The following is a 21,053-nucleotide window of genomic DNA, read 5'->3' as shown; positions in this document are numbered from 1 at the left end:
ATAAAGGTGTCCTTAAGGTTTGGATAAAGGGCTGGGGGGGGGGGTCTGATTGGTAATGCATTAATTAAAATAGTTAAAAGGGAAGTAGGTAGTTTTGGCTTGCTTTTAGCACCCCCTAGTGTCCGTTTGTAGAACCAAAACCAAAACTTTTTTCCTCGCAGTGCGTTTGTCTTTTTAACACCTTCATCCAACAGCTGAAATGTCTCCCCAGCCTTCCTTAGTGTCTACAGGAGTGATCCATCACTAAATAAAACAAATCAGCTGTTTATTGTCTAAAATTTACAGGAAATATGCTGGAAGTAAATATGAAAAAGTTGCAAAGTATCCCTTTAAGCAGTTGTTAATATTTTATTTTATAGTTTATTACTGCTTAGTAATGCACAAAGCAAAGTGAAAATGGAACCTCTATTGTAAAGTGTTACACCTTTGCCTTTTTCTGAAATGGGGCCTGGATTTTACAGTGTTGACCATTATCCTCTGCAATTCCTGCGGCGATGGCGTCAAAAATGCAGAAACAAACACTAATGTTACTTTGACCTGGAAATGACTCCGCTGGACAAAAAGAGGAAGCGTCATCCTGTAGATCCATGGCATGTAGCCTTTTTTGAAGACACTGGAAGCCCCTGCTCCAGCCAAGCCCCGTTTCCCCAGCAACCACTACCAGCTCACCATCAACCTCATCCAAACCACCTGTCTCACATGAACTCCTCATCAGCTCCAACTGCAATGCTCTCTATAAAACACCTGGACCAACACCAAGCCAGCGCCAGATTATTGAACGCCCAAAGCAAGATTATTCTCCAGCATTTCTATATTGCCTGAACCTCGTACCCTGACCTTGTTTTGTCTCACGGACCTTCCACCTTGCCTCGCCCCTGTTTGGATCCTGTTGCTTTGATTACAAGCCTGCCTGGTATACGGACCTTGGATCTGCTTCTCGACTTTGTCTCCTATCTGCTTCCTGTCTGTGACTCTGCCTCAGTCTACCTGGCTTACCGAACGCTGACCCATCTCTGGATTTTGCCTCTCGCCTTTCCCCCTGGATCTCTCTAGCTCTGACACACGCTGACTAACACTACATCTCTGTAAATAAAAGACTCAAAGCGCTTACTGTGTCTGGTTGTCCTCACGGGTCTCCGAGTCCGATCATAACAATTTTATAAACGTTTCCATCTCAGTAAGTTAACATTTAATGTTATTAGATATCAACAGTTGGTTGGATGTGCAAATAATAGAGGCAGCAGCTAGCTGTAGCACTTCCTCCAGCAGGGATTCTGCAGAAACGGACATGTGACATTTAAACCCAGTGTATAAAACAGGATTTGCATGAATTGCAATACGTTTTTTAATGGGTTTGTTTTAAAACAGCAAAAATATCTCGACCCTGTTTAGACTAGCCATTAGCTTATCAGTCTGCTCAGAACTGCTCTCTGATTCTCAGAACTGAGTTGTTGGCAGATAAAATGTTCAGTTTTCTAACTTTTTGACAGAATCTCTCAAACATTTGAACCATCACTAAAAGCAAAATAAGTGTCTCCTCATCCTTGACGTGATCGAATTCCTGATAACACAAACAAGTTGTAAAATAAAAATCAGTGGATTTGTGACAAACAGCTCCTGTTTGTCACATGGAAGGACTGCAAACCAGCTCACTGACTGGGGAGAGGGGGCTTGCTGTTGCATAGCAGAGGGTCTCCTATGCATTGATCCATGGAAACAAGTGGCCTCAGAGCTTTTACTATAAAATCCAACAGCGCACCCAGTCCGTGAAAAAATAGCCGTGGCTGTAAATGTTCTCATTTATTTGGAACAAAGACACAGGTTGAGGCCTGCTCTAAACAGGGATTCACAGGAACAGGTTCCATTGTGACTAATCAAAGGAAAACTGGTGTTTTCCCATGAAATAACATAAAATAGAAACTTACCACCTCCCCTTCAGCGTGATTCCCCGTGCTCCCTTACACCTGCTTGGGTACAAATCTGATCATGTTGGTGCTGATCCTATCTGGGCATTTTTCTTGTCTCGTGTCTTCTTTGATCATCTGGAGCTGTCTGAGCCTCCTGCTGTCGCTCTGCCTCACCTGATTCCTCTGGTCTCTTTCAGTCTGGTCCTCGGAGAGGTGTCTCTTTGGCAGTAATTAAACCCTTGGTGATGTGAAGGTAACCAGGACACAGAAGACACAAAATGACAGACTGGAGAGCTTTAAAACCTCTCCACATGCTCATTATGTTATCACGCTTCCTCACAGTCAGCATGTTGAGGTTTAAACGTATGAATCAGAGGATGATTGCTGACATCTTTCCTTTGTTCTTTGCTTTATCTGCAGTTAAGACATTAGGATCAGAGTGGAAGGCCGACGTTTCATTTAAAGGAGTGTAACACTCGTTCAGTCAATACATTTGCAGTGGTCTATAGTAGGAATGAACTAGTAGCGACCCACATCACAGCTGAGCTACAGACAGCAGGATTTGTAGTCTTATTTCCTGATATTTGGACATCTCTCCTCTGATTGGCTGATAGCAACACATTACTACTGACTCTGTTTGCGTTGCGACACCATTTTATCTCCACAAATAACACAAACCTGGAGGAGTTCTGCCGTGTGGTGGTTTAGCTAACGCTAACAGTTAGCTTCTACTAGCAGAGATGTTCTCTGCTGCTTCCTGGAAGCTAAACCAACAACAGCCTTCCACGTCACGAGCCAAGATGGGTGAGTCAAAGCGACCGCTTGACATAGATCTGTCAGGATTTTCTAATCCTAGAGTTTCACCGTCTATTTTCTATCAGAAGCTAATGCAGGAGTTAGGTGTAGGAGACTGTGTGTGTGTGTGTGTGTGTGTGTGTGTGTGTGTGTGTGTGTGTGTGTGTGTGTGTGTGTGTGTGTGTGTGTGTGTGTGTGTGTGTGTGTGTGTGTGTGTGTGTGTTCAAAACAGGAAGAACAATCCTTTTTAAATGAAAACAGCTATGGTTTTTGACAGATACAGAACACCCTGTCCAGAAAAGTCACAATTTAGTGCCCATTATGCTGTTTTAGATTAACTATTAGTGTTGACTTAACAAAAACATTGGTCAGATAAGTTTTGGGGGAATTTTTTGGTTGAAAATAAACTTTTTAAGTTAGCTGCAGAAAACCAAGGAGCTCCTTGTCTTGTTTAAACCAGCCATTGTAAAAAATTAAAACTGGGATATAAAATACTGTCAAATGAAACCAACGGTCTAATGAAAGAGCTTTGAGCATCTGAATTACTTATATTAAGTGGATACCAGTGAAACACAGAGGGAACAAGAATAAAAAGGTTTCAATTTTTTTGGATTCTGGTGCTTGTTTGAAACAATTTGTTGTGTATCAATCAAATATTAATTATCAGTCCAAAAATTCTAATTACTATGGAGAATTCCTGCAGAAATAAATGATGTCATGCCTTTTTTTTTGGGTTGTCAATCTTTTTATTAGGAAGCTGCAGCAACACCATAACATGCCAAACACTCAGCAACAGTTTATAACACACTATGAATTCCAAACCTACCCTTCCCTTCCCCCAGTGTCCACCAGTCTGCACATCCCACTGTAGTCAAATCAGTTTTGAATCAGTTTATTTAGATAGCGCCAAATCACAAGAGTCATCTCAAGGAACTTCACATAGTAAACATTCCAATACAGTTCAGTTCATTAAGCTAATAACTAAAAGGTTTCCTTTACAAGGAACCCTTAATCTTTCATTTCAGATTCAACAAGGTGTTGGTAACCTTCCCCAGGCATTCTGGTCCATAATGACGTGTCAGCATCACACAGCTCCATCTATAGTGTGACTCTCCCATTCCACCACATCCCAAGGGTTCTGGACTGGATTAAGAGCTGGTGATTGCAGTGTTGGGCAAGTCACTTCAAAACTGTAATGCAGTATTTATTACTTGTTACCCTCATTTTAAAGTAATGAATTACATTACAAGATTACTGATTTTAAAATGTAAGGCATTACACTACTTTTGCATCACTCTAAGTTACTTTTAACAAAACAACTTCAGTATGAATTTGGTAATCTGACGCCCAGTGAACTCAAGACACATCCGGTGGAAGGTGATGTGGTGTCTGAGCTAGGATTGCTGTTGAAAACAGTTCTTTAAAATGATTGTTTATTAAATAAAAGCAACAACAATCTGTACTCTCAGCACGCTGCCATCTTATATTAACCGAGCAGGGAGTGAGGTGGTGGGGGCTCCAAGCCGATTTAGCCTTGGTCCCCAAATGCCTTGATACGGCCCTGGATGTGGGACTGACTTTTGAGGGTGATCTGATTCTATCACATGGATAAATATTAAATGCTTTTCACAGGTAAAAATGTGTATTGGGGATAAATCTGCCCATTTTTTTTAACTTTTCAAGCACTTTTGTTTAGATTTCTTGATTTTATTTGAATAATTTCCTGCCCTTTCTCTCTAACCTTCCTGCATGCTGCATCTTTTCTCAGTCTTCCAGAAAAACTGTTTCCTAGACTTCCTACTTTCTAACTAATCAGCCAAAGGGATCTTAACATGTGCTGCACTCCAGCAGCAATGAGTTTAAATCACCGGGGTACAGATTATGAACTCAGCTGAGGCAAAGCACGTCAGACAAGTACAGAAAGTACCAGAGAATATGCACCGATATGAATGATCACAAGTGAATTATTTTGTTTTAGTGGAGCGATTTTGTGAATGTTACAGCGGCCGCACGCAGGATGCAGCTGGAGTAGTTGAGCCGGTAGCGCTACGTCCTCTCTGCCCGCAAAGCTGAGTCCATAAATGACGTAATATATGCAGATACTGGATCTTTTTTCGGACTTCCCACAATTTTAATTTTTAAGAAACGCATCTTGATTCTGGGTTTAAAAACGCATTGTAATTACCACATTACTGACAATTGTACAGAGTAAATATTACCATTTTGTTTCCCTGTAATGCCTTACATTACCACATTACAGCAAAAAGCACTGCATTACAGAAATTAATTACTTTTGTACCGCATTACTCCCAACACTGGGTGATTGTAGAGGTTGTTGAGCCCAGTGAAATCCTTGCTATGTTTTAGAAACCAGTTAGAGATGCTACCATACCATAAAAAATGATAGATGTAATAACTTCCCCTTCCCAAGCATTGAGCGTTCAAAAGACTTCTGCAGAAACCTCAAATTTTAAAGAAAATGTTTCCTGTTTCCAGTATTTCCCAGTACAAATTTTTCCCATTAATTGGCTGATGTCAGACCGGGAAAGAGTTGAGTTAGTTTCAGTTGCACTCTAACAATGACTATACGCAGAAACGCTGTAGGCAGGAAGTTGATTTAGTGTCACGTTGCGGGTGTGGATGACGGCGAACCATGTGTGGTGGAGCAGATCAGGAGGCAGGAATGCAAGTACAGATGAAATAAAAGTAGTTTTAATGGCAGAGCGGGAACGACAGAACAAAAACAACACTGACAACAAACAATGATCCGACAAAGACTGATACAAGAGGGGAGGTATAAATACACAGGGGAAAATCAGGAACACATGGGCGGATTAACACGGGGCAGGTGAGAACAATAAAGACCAATCAGGCAGGGGAGAGACACAGTCAGGGAGGCAGGGGCAGATTGTGACAGTACCCCCCCTTAAGGGGCGGATACCAGACGCCCACAAAAGCCACATAACACTGGAGACTCGGGACACTTGCACTTGGGAACTGGAACACTTGAGACGTCGACTCGGGAAACAGGAATACTCGGACTCGGGACACTTGAACACTCGGACTCGGAACTGGAACACTCGGACTCGGAACAGGAACCCTCGGACTCGGAACAGGAACCCTCGGACTCGGAACAGGAACCCTTGGACTCGGAACTGGAACACTCGGACTTGGAACACTGGAACTCAACAGCAGCAGGCGCGGGACACTGGAACTTGACAGCAGGACACTGGACCTCGACAGCAGCAGACACGGGACACTGGAACTCAACAGCAGGACACTGGGAAACACTCGGAACTGGAACACTCGGAACTGGAACACTCGGGAACTTGGAAACAGGAACTCGGGAACTTGGACTCTGGAACTCGACAGCAGCAGGCGCGGGACACTGGACCTCGACAGCAGCAGGCGCGGGACACTGGAACTCGACAGGACACTGGGGAACAGGAACACTTGGAAACTGGAACACTTGGACTCGAACTGGAACACTTGGACTCGAACTCGGGAACTGGAACTGCAGCAGCCGGCGTGGGATCCTGTAGGGACTGCAGCAGCAGGCGTGGGACCCAGTAGAGACTGCAGCAGCAGGCGTGTGACCCAGTAGAGACTGCAGCAGCAGGTGTGGGACCCTGTAGAGACTGCAGCAGCAGGCGTGAAACCCTGTAGAGACTGCAGCAGCAGGCGTGGGACCCTGAAGAGGCTGCAGCATGGAGGACCTGCAGGCATAGGCCCCGCAGGCGTGGACCAGGAAGTTGCTGAACTGCAGGAGCGACGCGAGGAAACCCAACTCGGTGGCTGATACTCGACAAACGGTCTGAGCAGGTGCACATCACGGTACGCTGGGTCACAGGCAGAGGCTTGGGTGCAGGGAAGCAGAAGAAGGAGCGGGGAGACCAGCCCTACCACCCCGGAGAATGATGGCGTGCGTAGGGGTTTTACTCCACCAAAACCCCAGGATCCGCGGCTTCCGTTGGGAAAAAACAGGACGGGGCCGAAAGCAGGAGAGGAGAATGGGTTCGACCACCCCGGGAACAAATAGGATGCGCCAAAACCCCCTCAATGGGTCCGACCACCCCGGAAACAGCTAGGATGCGTCGAAACCCCTCGAGTCGGAACCTCCCTCCGCTAAATAGAGAAAAAGCAAAAAAAAAAAAAATCCTCCAGGCAGATGTTTAGAGCTCACCACAGGTCCAGGTTGGTCGGATCATTCTGTCACGTTGCGGGTGTGGATGACGGTGAACCATGTGTGGTGGAGCAGATCAGGAGGCAGGAATGCAGACACAGATTAAATAAAAGTAGTTTTAATGGCAGAGCGGGAACGACAGAACAAAAACAACGCTGACAACAAACAATGATCCGACAAAGACTGATACAAGAAGGGAGGTATAAATACACAGGGGAAAATCAGGAACACATGGGCGGATTAACACGGGGCAGGTGAGAACAATAAAGACTAATCAGGCAGGGGAGAGACACAGTCAGGGAGGCAGGGGCAGAGGAGAGACACAGTCAGGGAGGCAGGAGCAGATTGTGACATTTAGAGGTAGAACAGAGAAAAGGAGCCGTTACAACCTGTTACTAAAAAGTCTCAAACCACATAAGAGTAAATACAAATAGTCCCACGTTATAAAAACACATATATCTTTCTGTAATAAAAAGCACCAGGTTTAATTACATAACACAGCAACATGAGATAATACACCATGCAGTTGTTAATCCAACAAAAACTAAGGGAAATGTGGAAACAAAGGATAAACCAATCAGAGCTGAAATGTTTCCAAACAATTTGGAGTTCATTATTCCACAGAAATATTTTTCACAAGAAGTGAACAATGAAGTCGGTTTCAAGTTTTCTGATTTAGCAAGTTACCCTGAGGATAGGGTAAACAGTGTACAGGGACTACCCAAGAAAAACAAGACTCTACAAGTATTGGCACGTGACAGACAACATTCATATTGGTATAACCTGTTTGGGTGTAAAGGCCCAAAAATAAAACACAATTTATTAAAAAAATTGTCTCTGAACAAATCACTCACTATGTGGAACAAACGTTTGGGAAAACAAGACTAAAAGGGAGAGGCCTGACCAAAGATACTGTTTGAATATAATACAAGGTGCTGCAGTACTTTATGATGCCATACAATATGATGCAGTATGATTTGATTTAATATGAAACAATAGGTAATGTTATGCCTTAATATAGGACAATAGAATACAATATGATGCAATACAATATGAAACTGTATGATATAGTGAAATAATATGATACTGTAAAATACAGTACTGTATGATATGATATGATATGATATGATATGATATGATATGATATGATATGATATGATATGATATGATACGATACTGTACAGTACAGTACGGTAAAGAATGATGCAATACATTATATGATAGCGATACAATACGATACAATTACGGTATGGTACAGATGATATGATACATTATATGATAACGATATGGTACGATACGATATATTATATGATATGAAATTATATGGTATAGTATGGCATTGTATGATACAATATGATACATGATATTATGTGAAACAAAATCATAATTGTGTGATACAAAAAATATGAAACTGTGAGACATGATACGACACATTATGATACGTTGTGATATGATACAAGACAATATGATACCGTATGATATAACACAATACAATATGATACTTAAAGACATGATACTGTTAAAATACTGTACATTACCATATGATACCAAACATTATGATGCAATATGATATGATACAATAAAATATGACATGATAGAGTACAATACAAAGTAATGCAACATGATGCAATGAGAAAGAATGTAATACTCTACATTATGATGTAATACAATATGCAATGAGACACGATAAATTGTGATACAATATTCTTAGTTGTTCCTGTAAGGCATTTCAGCAAAAACACTTCACACTAGTTGTCAAGCATGGTAGTGGTGGGCTGATGGTTTTGGCTTGCAACAGAACCTGGGTACCTTTGAGTCACTGACTCAACCGTAAACTTGCCTGTTTAAATTAAAATACTCCAGGGTCAAGTCTGATTCCAGTTGTTTGTTATTTGAAGTTTGGCTGAAGTTTCCCCAGAAGAAGCTACAACGACGTTCTGCTGAGCTGTGGTGGCCTCATGGAGGGGGCCATCGACTAGCACACTGCTGCTAACCACTAATAGATTCTCCCTCTCCTGATAATAACTTTTTGCTTTCATTGACGTGCGATGTGCTAATACAATAAATACAATAAAGTTTATCTTTCACCAAATAGAATATTTACTAAGACATCACATTGTAACTACAGACACATTACTTGTCTTTGTGTGTGTGCGTGTGTGCGTGCGCGCGTGCGTGCGTGCGTGCGTGCGTGTGTGTGTGTGTGTGTGTGTGTGTGTGTGTGTGTGTGTGTGTGTGTGTGTGTGTGTGTGTGTGTGTGTGTGTGTGTGTGTGTGTGTGTGTGTGTGTGTGTGTACTCTGTCTTCTCGATCCCCAGTGAGTCGTGGAGGATGGCTGCTTATACTGAGCCGGGATTCTCTAGAGGTTTCTTCCTGTTAAAAGAGAGTTTTCCTCTCCACATTCGCTATATGCTTGCTTAGTATGAGGATTGCTGTAAATGCAATTTGCTGGGTTCCTTATATAGGAAACATTATTTCTGATTGGCTTAATGAACTGTGAATTGGAATGTTTATTATGTGAAGTGCTTTGAGACGACTCTTGTCGTGATTTCGCGCTACATAAATAAACTTGAATTGAATTGAACTGAAACTGATTCCTGCATCAGAGCTATGACCCAAACTCTACAGATGAATACCAGCTGTAAAATAAAAAGCATTCATTGTAAAACATCATCACAACATCCAAACTGCTAAATACTGTAATTGATCTAAGTCTATCAAGCTTGAAGTTTTTTTTTAACAATTTTGAAATTTGGATAATGGTCTGGCTGGAAAGGCCGTTAAGGTAAAAATGTTCAACCAGAAAACTTGATAAATGTTTTATATCACGGTTCTTGTTTTGAATATCCTCCCTTTTTTGTTGGGAAACTTACAGTCATTATTGTTTTAGCGACACGCTTACAGTAAATTCATTACAGGAGGAAAAACCGGGAAGTCCCTTTGAAAATAAACAACAAAACAAAAGGTTAATCTTATCAGGAAGACTCTCAAAATGAGTCAAACACACATTGACACACACACACTACAGGAAGGGCTCCCAAGTTTGTTAATGCTGGCCCTGATTCAAACGGAAATCACCATGAAAGGAGGTTGAGGCGGGAACAACTGACATGAGTTTTGGAGGTTTCCAGGCGTCACACACTCACCCACACACACAAACATGGAGAAACACACCCTCATTGTCAACAAAGGCAAAGGACAACGAGGTGAACGGGGGCAATGACAGGAAGGAAGGTGAGATCACATGTAAGTATGAGTTAGGGTAAACCATGTTGAATCTGAGCAACATTTAAACATAAATGATTAATGAGGGTTTCATTGTGGCATAAATCTGATTCCTGTGTTTACAGCTAGTGTTGTGTGACATATATAGCAAGCAAATTTGCCATATAAAAGTTAAACACGATTTTAAAGCAGACATCCTAAATTTCTGATTCCCTGATTGCCATTATTTCTACTGAACAATGAACACATAAGATTCTTTCCATTTAACATTTTTTACCCTTTGTGTTTATTTCAGCTACAGATAATTATTTTTATGGAAAATTAACATTATCAATAGTTTAAAACAATCTGACGTGATCTGAAATGTTATTTAAAGAAAGGAAGATTAGATTTTATAGCTATGTAGAGTTTCAAATTTCATATTTATATATGAAAAATGTGACATTTGTCCAAAAATGAATGACATTTGTGATGTCTGAAATACTGATTGTTTATAGGATTAAAGCCCTATTTCATATCTGAAATGCTTTGTCTCCTTTTTAAAAAGGCAACAACATTATGGATATCTGCAATACATCTCCACTCAGAAAATCTTGGTAAATGACCTGTATTTGTAAAGCGCCATCTTAGGGTTCACCCAAGGCGCTTCACAACACAATCAGTCATTCACCCATTCACACACTGGTGATGATGAGCTACAATGTAGCCACAGCTGCCCTGGGGCGCACTGTCGGAAGTGAGACTGCCGAACACTGACGCCACCAGTGCCTCCGACCACCACCAGCAGGCAAAGTAGGTTAAGTGTCTTGCCCAAGGACACAACAGCATTCTCCGGCGGGAGCCGGGATCAAACCTACAACCTTCCGATTATTAGACAACGCACTCTACCTCCTGAGCCACTGCTGTCCCTTCATAGATTTACGTCCATTGCTGATCGACTTTGTAAATTCATTCTCATTCAAGAGGACTGCGTAACTGATCTTAGCAAACACAAAAAATGGCTACGACTCAGTCAATCTTACAGATACTATCGAAAAAAAATTTGGCAAAGTAGTAACTGGTGTCATCCGTCACATATTCCATCCATCCATCCATTTTTTTCCGCTCATCCAGAGTCGGGTCGCGGGGGCAGTAGAGTAAGTCGAGAGGCCCAGACTTCCCTCTCCCCAGCCACTTGGGCCAGCTCCTCCGGGGAAATCCCAAGACGTTCCCTGCTAGCTGAGAGACATAGTCCCTCCACCATGTCCTGGGTCTACCTTTAGGTCTCCTCCTGGTTGGACTTGCCTGGAAAACCTCACCAAGGAGGCGTCCAGGAGGCATCCTGACCAGATGCCCGAACCACCTCAAGTGGCTCCTCTCGATGTGGAGAAGCAGCGGGTCTACTCCGAGCCCCTCCCGGATGACCGAGCTTCTCACCCTATCTCTAAGGGAGAGCCCAGCCACTCTTCGGAGAAAACTCATTTCAGCCGCTTGTATCCGCAATCTCGTTCTTTCGGTCACTACCCAAAGCTCATGACCATAGGTGAGGGTAGGAACGTAGATCGGCCAGTAAATCGAGAGCTTTGCCTTCTGACTCAGCTCTCTCTTCACCACGACAGACCGGTACAACGCCCGCATCACTGCAGATGCAGCACCAATCCGCCTGTCAATCTCACGCTCCAGTTTTCCCTCACTCGTGAACAAGACCCCGAGATACTTAAACTCCTCCACTTGGGGCAGGACCTCATCCCTGACCCGGAGAAGATATTCTACCCTTTTCCGAATCAAGACCATGGTCTCAGATTTAGAGGAGCTGATTCTCATCCCAGCTGCTTCACACTCGGCTGCGAACCGCTCCAGCGAAAGCTGAAGATCACGTTCTGATGATGTCATGTTTATGGGAAGATGTTTTTCCCAAGACATGAAAGAATCACACTATGGAGACGGTGTAAGTAAAAATAATACAATAATTTTTATTAAGAATGGTGAGTAAACTAAGGGTGCTGCTCCAAACGGGAACAGGGTGAACCGCAATCTAAAACGAGAAGCGGACAGATATTAGATAAACCCGGAACCAGAGAACCAAGAATATGATTTGTTTTTGGAGGTTATTCTTACAATTGATGACCAGGACTGGTGAGGATGGACTGGGTCTTTGGGACCAGGTGGGAACGGACGAATGGCAGGAGTTCAGATCCAGGACAAGACTGGGAAGCAGGCTGAGAGGCAGGCAGGACGACAGGCGGACGGTGGAGAGCGGAGGCCAGGGGATCTTGAGCAATGTGACGTCGGTAGACAACTCCAGGCGACGGTAGGTTCGTTCTGAGGACAGACGAGCAGGAACTTTCAGGACTCGACAACAGGCAAGTCAAGACTGAGACTGGAACAGGCAGACAAAAGATTAAAGCTGGAGCAGGCAGACTAAGACTGTGGCTGGCTAGTAGTTACCCGAGGTGAGAGTATCAACCGGCACTGGAGTTGGGTCACACCGCTCCTTAAATACCCCTGGCCCTCGGATCAGGGAGCTCAGGCACAGCTGGCTCTCCGACACGCCCACCTGTAAACACAAACCTGAGACGATTGGTTGTTATTAGGAATGATCAGGGCAGACCATGACAGATTAAGCCAACAGGACCACATCATCTGCAAAAAGCAGAGACCTGATTCTCAGGCCACCAAAATGGATGCCCTCCACACCTTGGCTGCGCCTAGAAATCCTGTCCATAAAGGTTATGAACAGAAAAGTGTTAACTGATAATGGAATATCTTTGTTTCATGTTTAACCATTTGGTCAATTTTTGGACAGGAGGGTCAAGTCAACCCGGTTTGCCTGTCAGCAAAATACCTTATACAGCATTTGGCATTATTTAATAAAAAAGATTCATGTTGGCTATTTGGAACACCATTAGCAATCGACACCTGGGTACTTTGCATAGAGGTGGCATGCAACCATAACAGTCATATCAATGGAGGTGCAAACACACCAGTCACAATTGGCACATTAACACCTTACATGGTTGTAGCCTTGTTCTCACGGGGGAAGTGATTACTGGACATTTCTTTTTACAATTGTTGAAGAAAATCAAGAATTCAGCTTGAAGTGGTCAGAGATCTAAACTAAACAAGGTTTGGAGCAACTATGAACTCTACACAAACACTGAAAAACACAGAAGCACATTTATACTGATTTAACAGTTAAATGTTCATCTATTAAAGAGACTGCATTACTTATAAGATCTTGTAGCATTCAAATAGTATCAGTGTCCTTTTAAAATTAAACACACTTCTTCACACACTTCTCAGTTTTGTGCCTCTTTGAGTATAATGACAGTTATACATCATTATAGGAGTGTTGGGAAATTTCTGGAGGGGTGACAGGGAAAAATGGCTAGGTCCTCTCGTGCCTACTGCACACTGGAAGCAACATCGGCACGGAACGGCAGCGCAATGTCTTTGCTTCAAATGGACTCCATTATAGTCAGGGGAGCACATAACATCTTTGGGTTGGTACTCAGGGGAGAACCTATGGTTGATGCTTGGTCCTCACATTTGTTGATGCACTTCATTCTTAACCCAACTCACAATAGGAACAAAACAGAGTAACGTGTTGACGATGCAACATATTTTAATACAGGCACACATAGCCAGCTTAACTTAAACCTTCTAATTTAAAAATAGCATGACTGAATTGTCTGAATGTAAAACACAATGTGTAAACTGCTGCTTTTGTGATAACAAAAATCAAATCAAATAAATTTTAAAGCACTTAACAAAATGACTTTTTCAGAGCACTGACATTTTTTAAATGGCATAAATGCCGTTTTTATTTCTACAGACTCTCATCCTCCTCACTATCCTGACTGGCTTCCTCCAGTTCACACACAGCAGAGGATGTGGATGGTTCAGGCTTACTCCTTTTCTCCTGGTTCAGCCTGCGATTAGCTGTTTTCATCCACAAGTCAACCGATGGATTTGGGCCAAAGGTTTCTGTGGTAAACTGGGACGGCATGATGTGCATTAGCGATGAGAGCCGATTGTCTGACAGGCTAGGTCTGTACTTGTTTTTGGTGATATTCAAATGTGAAAATCCTCTCTCACATGCAGCGCTGCTTAAAGGTAGTGTGAGGGACAGAAGAAGGACCTTCAGCTCGTCTTTACAACATTCATCAGGTCACGCACAGAGGAGGCCGCCAAACATCTCCCAGCTTGCTTTAAGTGCATCCACTCTCTTAAAGTGGATTCTCTGTCAACAGACATGATGGACTCACATATTTGTCAAGGATGTTACTTAGAGTTGCGTTACCAAAGCTGAGGAGATCTTTAGCTAGACAGGAAATCACACACGGTTTCACTGTGATTTTCAAAACAAAAGTGTACTGCAGTGATGCAATTTCATATCCATGTATATTATGTCAAAACAAGTGACTTAATTGGTATTTTACTCCCTGCATTGTTCCAGAAGTGCAGCGATGTCCAGTAGGGGTCAGCCATCCCTTTCTGGACTTTGCTAAGACAGGAGCAAATCACAACTTTTTTTGGCAATGACTAACGTCTGATCAGCACCAAAAGGTGTCCACAGACATAAAAAAATTTTTTTTTTAAGTTTAATTCTGTCAAAGCATGCCGTAATTTTATCTCTTCGGGAGACAGGAAGAGCAACTGTGTGACATGAAAACAACTTTCAAAAACTAGAAGAAACACAGTTTTTTATGGTACTCTATAGGAGACCAGAAAGCGGCCAATTTAGTGGTGTTGTTGGCAGGATTTCTACAGCATTTTGTTTTTTTATGTTGATTTTGATGTTGAGAAACCTGGGATTTTAAAGCGGCGTCAACACTGCTTATTATCGTTCGCATTCTGCTTCACCGGCAACTCTTTGAATTTGACAAATGTCGATTGTTTAGCAACGTCTGCCAATTTATTTCCAACTGAGTTACAACCAATCAGCATGAGGTAACTACAGGTCCCACCCAGAAACTCTACCATTTCCAAGTGCATGTATTCAGTTAGTTGAAAGGGCCCTGAAAGTGGCCCTTTTGAGCCAGCCCAGTGAAATGGAGACGTATGCCATGAATGTCCGATCGAATAACGGTAAAGATCTGGCGGAAACATGCCTAATAAAAGACGATTCTCTATCCTATTTAAATGATAAATGACCCGCCCTTGTATAGCGCCTCTCAGACTAAGGACTCCAAGGTGCTTTACACTGCAGTGTATCATTCATCCATTCACACACACATTCACACACTAATGGTAATGAGCTACGATGTAGCCACAGCTGCCCTGGGGCGCACTGACAGAGGCGAGGCTGCCGAGCACAGGCGCCACTGGTCCTCCGACCACCACCGGCAGGCAACGTGGGTTAAGTGTCTTGCCCAAGGACACAACAGCAGAATTTCTCTCCATAACCTTTTAGCAAAGTTCTTCAATGACCAAATGGCATGATGCATTGTGGGTAGTGAGACTTCTGGGTTGTCTACAAAACTGTTAAGGTTTGTGAGGTTTGATTATTAGTGAGACTGGCCTGCCTTTGTTTACAAACCAGACCTGTGTGTGCGTGTGCGTGTGCGTGTGTGTGTGTGTGTGTGTGTGTGTGTGTGTGTGTGTGTGTGTGTGTGTGTGTGTGTGTGTGTGTGTGTGTGTGTGTGACGTTATACCAGCCGGAGTTTCATCATTACATCATCACTTTGGTGTCTCGTGCTGTTTATTTTAGCTCGTGTTACTTCCGCCTGTGACTCCTCCCACCAGTCTCAGATAAAAGCCCCAGCAGTCGGCTCTCTCAGGAGGAGACTAGCCGACCTCACAGGATGTTTTCAGAGCTCGAGTGCGGAGTTTGTTACCGGACCTACAACGCGGCTCGCCGCTGTCCCCGGGAGCTCCACTGCCACCACAGCTTCTGCGAGAGCTGCCTCCGGGCTCTGAGCTGCCCGCTGGCCCCCGGAGAAGGGCCACGAATGGGGGCCGACCGCTCCATCAGTTGCCCGCTGTGTCGACACCCCACGCTGCTCGCCGCCGAGGGGGGCGTCAGGGCCGAGCTGAGGGTGGACGAGACCGTCCTGGAGCGGCTGCTGGCGGCCGGTGTCCTCGACAGAGAGGAGGATTCGGAGGAGGACCGCGACGAGGAAGAGAATGAGGCGGAGGTGCCAGCAAGTCAAGCCGAGCAGGGTGAATTTTCAGCGGACGTCAGAGGTGGGAGGCTCCGGCGGTCCTGGAGGAAAGTGTGGAGGAAGGTCAGCGGGCGGAGGGAAGGTGAGCATCCTGCCTCTTCAAGCTGTTTCAGCCCACAGATGGATTATTTACATACGATAGTTGCTTTTATTAGAGGGGTCAAATACATCAGATCAGCCTACTAATCAGGGACGAAATTTTGATTTCAGAAGTGGGGGGGACACAGCAGGCTTGTGCGGATTTGGGGTGGGGGTGTTATGTAAAGACCCTTTGACACGTCACATGCCCATCTCAATAATTTTTCCATCCTCAATATATATATATATATATATATATATATATATATATATATATATATATATATATCAAAGTTAAAAAATGTACAACTCTATTATCATTAATATTTATTATCATTATTGAAGTGCAGTTTTGGCTGTTGACAATGGATAGGCCATTGTATTTATTGTTTTGGGTCTTTTTTTTATTGTTTTTGGTGCAACATTTTCTAACAGGGAGTGAGATTCTTTTTTTTATTTAATTTTTGTTTGTTATTTTTATTCATTTAGAAGTTCTGGTTCTGGACATTTCAATGTTAAATGAAGGTTTATTTGTTGCATTTTAAAGGGTGTACTTGCATTATTATGATATATTAACATTATATTAGTGGTTATTTTGGTCTAGATAATGTTGACAATGATATTGTTTATCATCAACAATTTTTTTGGACAAAATATCATCCAGCAAAATTTGTTACTTTCCCAGGCCTAGTCAAAAGTATAAAAAGTATTTATACATAAACGGTCCCTCCTGAGATCTGGCCGTTATTTCATTTGCTGTGTTAGAGGACATGCTGAACTAATGTTTTACACATGATCATCACCCTAACATTTGTCACAATGATCAATTTTATGTCTATCGTATCTTCATTATTTCAACCTCACCTGTGAGCCTCCAGCCTCTGCTCCATCTCCTCCAGGCTCTCGTCCTCCATCTCCTACAGCCTCTCCTGCTGTACCTTCACCGGTCTCTCCTCCTGCATCTCTGTCGGTCACCTGAAAAAAAGATGCATGAACTATAAACAGTGGGAGATTTTGGAATGGAACAAACAGAAATATTTACAGGATGGTTCTAGTATGATTCACAATTATTATTAATATAATGTGTAAATTATTCATTACCAATTTGAGTGTATAAAAACATATTAAATATGTTTTTTCCCTTAAAAGTGTTTAAACAGTTGTTGCATTTCAACACACAAAAAATAAATGGAAAAAATAAGATAAATCTAATGAAAAGTGTACATCTTTGACATTAAGCTTAAAAAAATCTGTTGATGATGATACTGTTCATTTTTCAGAGCTTTTTAATGTGAAAATATGCATTGCAATAGATAAGTTTACAATAAAGTTAAATGATAAAAGTTTTGAAGTTACACTTCTACTACTACTACTACTAGTAATAATAATTATGATGATAATAGTAATAATAAAAACATAATAATTATAATAATACGAATAAATTGTGTCTGAGGAGTCAGTTATGTGGAGGAGATTAGTTTGTAAAAGTTAGTTTTGAGTATGTTTGTGAAGGAGGAGGTGAGTCTGAGCTTAATGCAGGGGTGTCACATGTTCCAACTTACGTTTTGACTTTGAAAGAAGTCTCTTATATCCACTTTCGTTTCTTGACATGCTGCCGCCTGGCTGTGCATAACTACCAAACACTCACAAATGAACACTTATTCAAATGTTATGTAATGGAAGCTGAGCTGAGCTCTGATATTACACAGCGTCTAGTTGACGATGTGACTCAGTACCGGTGTTCCCTAGCGGCTCCAAACTAGCAAAACAACGTGAGCACGTTCTGACTGTTTACAACTTGAGTGACAGCAGCAACAGCCAATAATACGTTAGCAAGTATCAGCAGAGCCAATAGATTAGCTTTTGGGTGGGTCTAATAGGAAACCGGTTTCCGTTTCGGTCCTAGTGCTCAATCAAATCCATTTAATGGAGCGTAACATTGTTTTTGGACGGAAAAAAGTGAAGGGGACCGAAACTGCCTTTTGAAAAAGTGGGGGGGACATGTCCCACCCGTCCCCCCCCAAAATTACGTCCCAGCTACTAATAATTAAGACTCAAAAACACTGAAAGTTACAAAGAACAGGAAATTAAGATTTTAACCAAATAAACATGACCCGCACTTTGTATAGCGCCTCTCAGAGTAAGGACTCCAAAGCGCTTTACACTGCAGTGTATCATTCATCCATTCACACACACATTCACACACTGATGGTGATGAGCTACGATGTAGCCACAGCTGCCCTGGGGGCACTGACAGAGGCGAGGCTGCCGAGCACAGGCGCCACCAGCAGGCAAGGTGGGTTAAGTGTCTTGCCCAAAGACACAACAGCAGAATTCTCTGTCCAGAGCCAGGATCGAACCTGCAACCTTCCGATTACTGGACAACCCAGAACATGATGCAGCAACTCGTTATCTGATACTGAACATTTGGGTTGTTTTTAACAAAGTTTCTTTTTAACACCGATTCTGCGTTTAAGAGGGACGACTCTTACTTTTAATTAAATCAGTTATTAAAAATATATTAATTGACTATTTCTCATACCTGAACTATATAGCTTGGAGTAAATCATCAACCCACAATACACAAAAACTCTACATACGACCTATTGACCTACCAGTAAGACACATCTTACAGTAACTAAGTGAAAACTCACAATAAATCAGCGTTCACTGTTTTCTTACTCATTTTTCTTTTTGTCGTCCTACAGCCTGCATGAGCAACGATGAGTTCAGGGCCCTGGCCATGATGTCCAGCTACATGTTCTGATTGGTGCACCCTGGACAATGCGACGCTATTAAAGTTCAACGTTTCTCCCACAGACTGAGGAAGATGATGATGAGACTTTGCTGAAGAGAAAGAATGATTAAAAATGTATTTCCGTGCTTTTGTTTGCTAAATTCTGACTGTTTAACAGTGTTTCACTATATTAGGGAGACGTTGCACTGCCTAAGTCCACGCGGATGTATTTAATATTTATTTAAAGTTTTTATAAAATGTGTATTATATTTTTTTTACCTTTTGTGTTTAAGAACAAATAAATGACTTGTTTTTATTCTCAAGTTTTTTGTGGATATAGTTTGGGCCTGTACATACTCAACAGTACATGTGCAACAGTAGCAAGAAATGTTGCCATTAAAATAAGGAATTCAACTTTCTTCGGATTTAAGAAAATAAAAAAAGAAATGCGATAAATGTAGGATATTCCTTTCTGATGTGAAATAAAGAAAAAGCCCCACCCCCACCCCCCCACCCACCCACCCAAGACCAGGTTCTCACACCTTAAGAAGCCATTTGTCCACTGGAATAAAACTTGTTTAAAGCTGCAACTGATACAAGACTTTTGGGAAAAAAATATACAATTTATAATTATTGGAAACAAATCTACATAAAGTGATAAGGGACAGTGTTATGTAAGCCATTGTACCAGGAAGTACCACGGGTTGTCAGTAATTTCTTTCCAAGCGTTTTAAAATCTTCCTCACGTGTAGCGGCGGTCAGGCATCCATGCTAGCTTTTCACTCAAGCGCTTCTTTTCTCTCTTACTTACATTCTCATCTTCTACTGCCCCCTAGTGGTAGACACAACAGACAGGTAAACACTGTTTTAGGGAACCTACAGAACAAGCTAGAGGGTTTTTCTCAAAGTCAAGAAACCTCGCCTTGATGCCACCTCGGTTGCCTTGGAGATACGCAATCAGGAACTGCCAAGGCCTTTCAACGCCTAGGGCTTCCTGGCAGGATCACAGAAGGCGCTTAATAAATAAAGCTTTGACTGATTGAAGGAGTGTTCCAATATTCATGTTCTACCGAGGTGTCTGTCCTCTGTTTGTTAGCCGTAATTGAGCAAAGATGCATGCAAGGTGCCTCGTTGCCTTCTCTTGGTCAAAAGTTTCCCAGGATACAGTGCAGTATTTTCAAAAAGATGGCGGATCAGCAGCTACTTCAGGGCATATTTGAAGTTTAAATGTAAGTCAGCTAATTGTAGCTATCGGGCTGACATCTGCAATGTTTTTCTATCCAAAGCAGTTAGCTATGGCGGGTTAGTGGCTTAGCTTTGGTAGCTAGCAGGTAGTAACTCGCTTTCATATTCAATTTAACCAATATACACAATTAAAAAGTAAAAGGCTCATTAGACATTTAAAATGAAACTTATACGTATGAAATATAACTTTACCTCACGTGACGTCACATGATGTAATTCTGTTCTATTTAACCATTTTCATTGACCAATGAAGGACAGCGTCCTCGTAAGCAAGGCGCCTGACATTGAGAAACACGGTCACAAAACACTCACCCTTCCTCTCGTGTATCTTCCCTGAGACACTTCTGCAGGAACCAGAAATCTGCGATGTCAAAGGAAACGGCATAGTGCTAAACACCATTCACCGTTTCCCAGTTGGGATCGACTTCAAATGATGTTTTTGTTTTTGGGACTCTGGTAGTTTGTCCTAAAGTTGAAATGGTAGCAGCCAGCTTCTCTCATATTATTGAGCCAGCGACGCAAGCGTGAGTGCATAATGAATGGAGGACCCAGGTAGCTGCGGCGGTTCGGCGAGACCGACAACCGGATGGTACAGTAGCTGCTTTCGGTCAGAAATGTGTCATTGGTGGAGGTTTTAGACAAATGCGAGAGAACTACTTCATTTTTTTTTACATATCCACAATATATTCATAGCTACACTATGTTAGAACGTTTTTTAAGAGGCATGAAGTAAATGTT

At 42.4% G+C, this 21,053-nt stretch overlaps 2 protein-coding genes across 2 annotated transcripts in view; both read left to right on the top strand.

Moving 5' to 3' along the window:
* Positions 1 to 21,053, top strand: part of acap1 (ArfGAP with coiled-coil, ankyrin repeat and PH domains 1) — a 240,043-nt gene that overhangs the window by 44,653 nt on the left and 174,337 nt on the right. The window lies entirely within an intron of this gene.
* On the top strand, positions 15,734 to 19,393 carry si:ch73-335l21.4 (RING finger protein 227). The gene is made up of 2 exons (XM_015946874.3): positions 15,734 to 16,337; positions 19,042 to 19,393. Exons 1-2 carry the CDS (start codon positions 15,896 to 15,898, stop codon positions 19,098 to 19,100), a joined length of 501 nt encoding a protein of 166 aa, XP_015802360.3. The 5' UTR covers positions 15,734 to 15,895; the 3' UTR covers positions 19,101 to 19,393.

The sequence above is a fragment of the Nothobranchius furzeri genome, chromosome 2 (genome assembly GCF_043380555.1).
Source record: "Nothobranchius furzeri strain GRZ-AD chromosome 2, NfurGRZ-RIMD1, whole genome shotgun sequence".
Classification (NCBI taxonomy): domain Eukaryota; kingdom Metazoa; phylum Chordata; class Actinopteri; order Cyprinodontiformes; family Nothobranchiidae; genus Nothobranchius; species Nothobranchius furzeri.
This window is presented reverse-complemented; position numbering and strand designations above follow the sequence as displayed.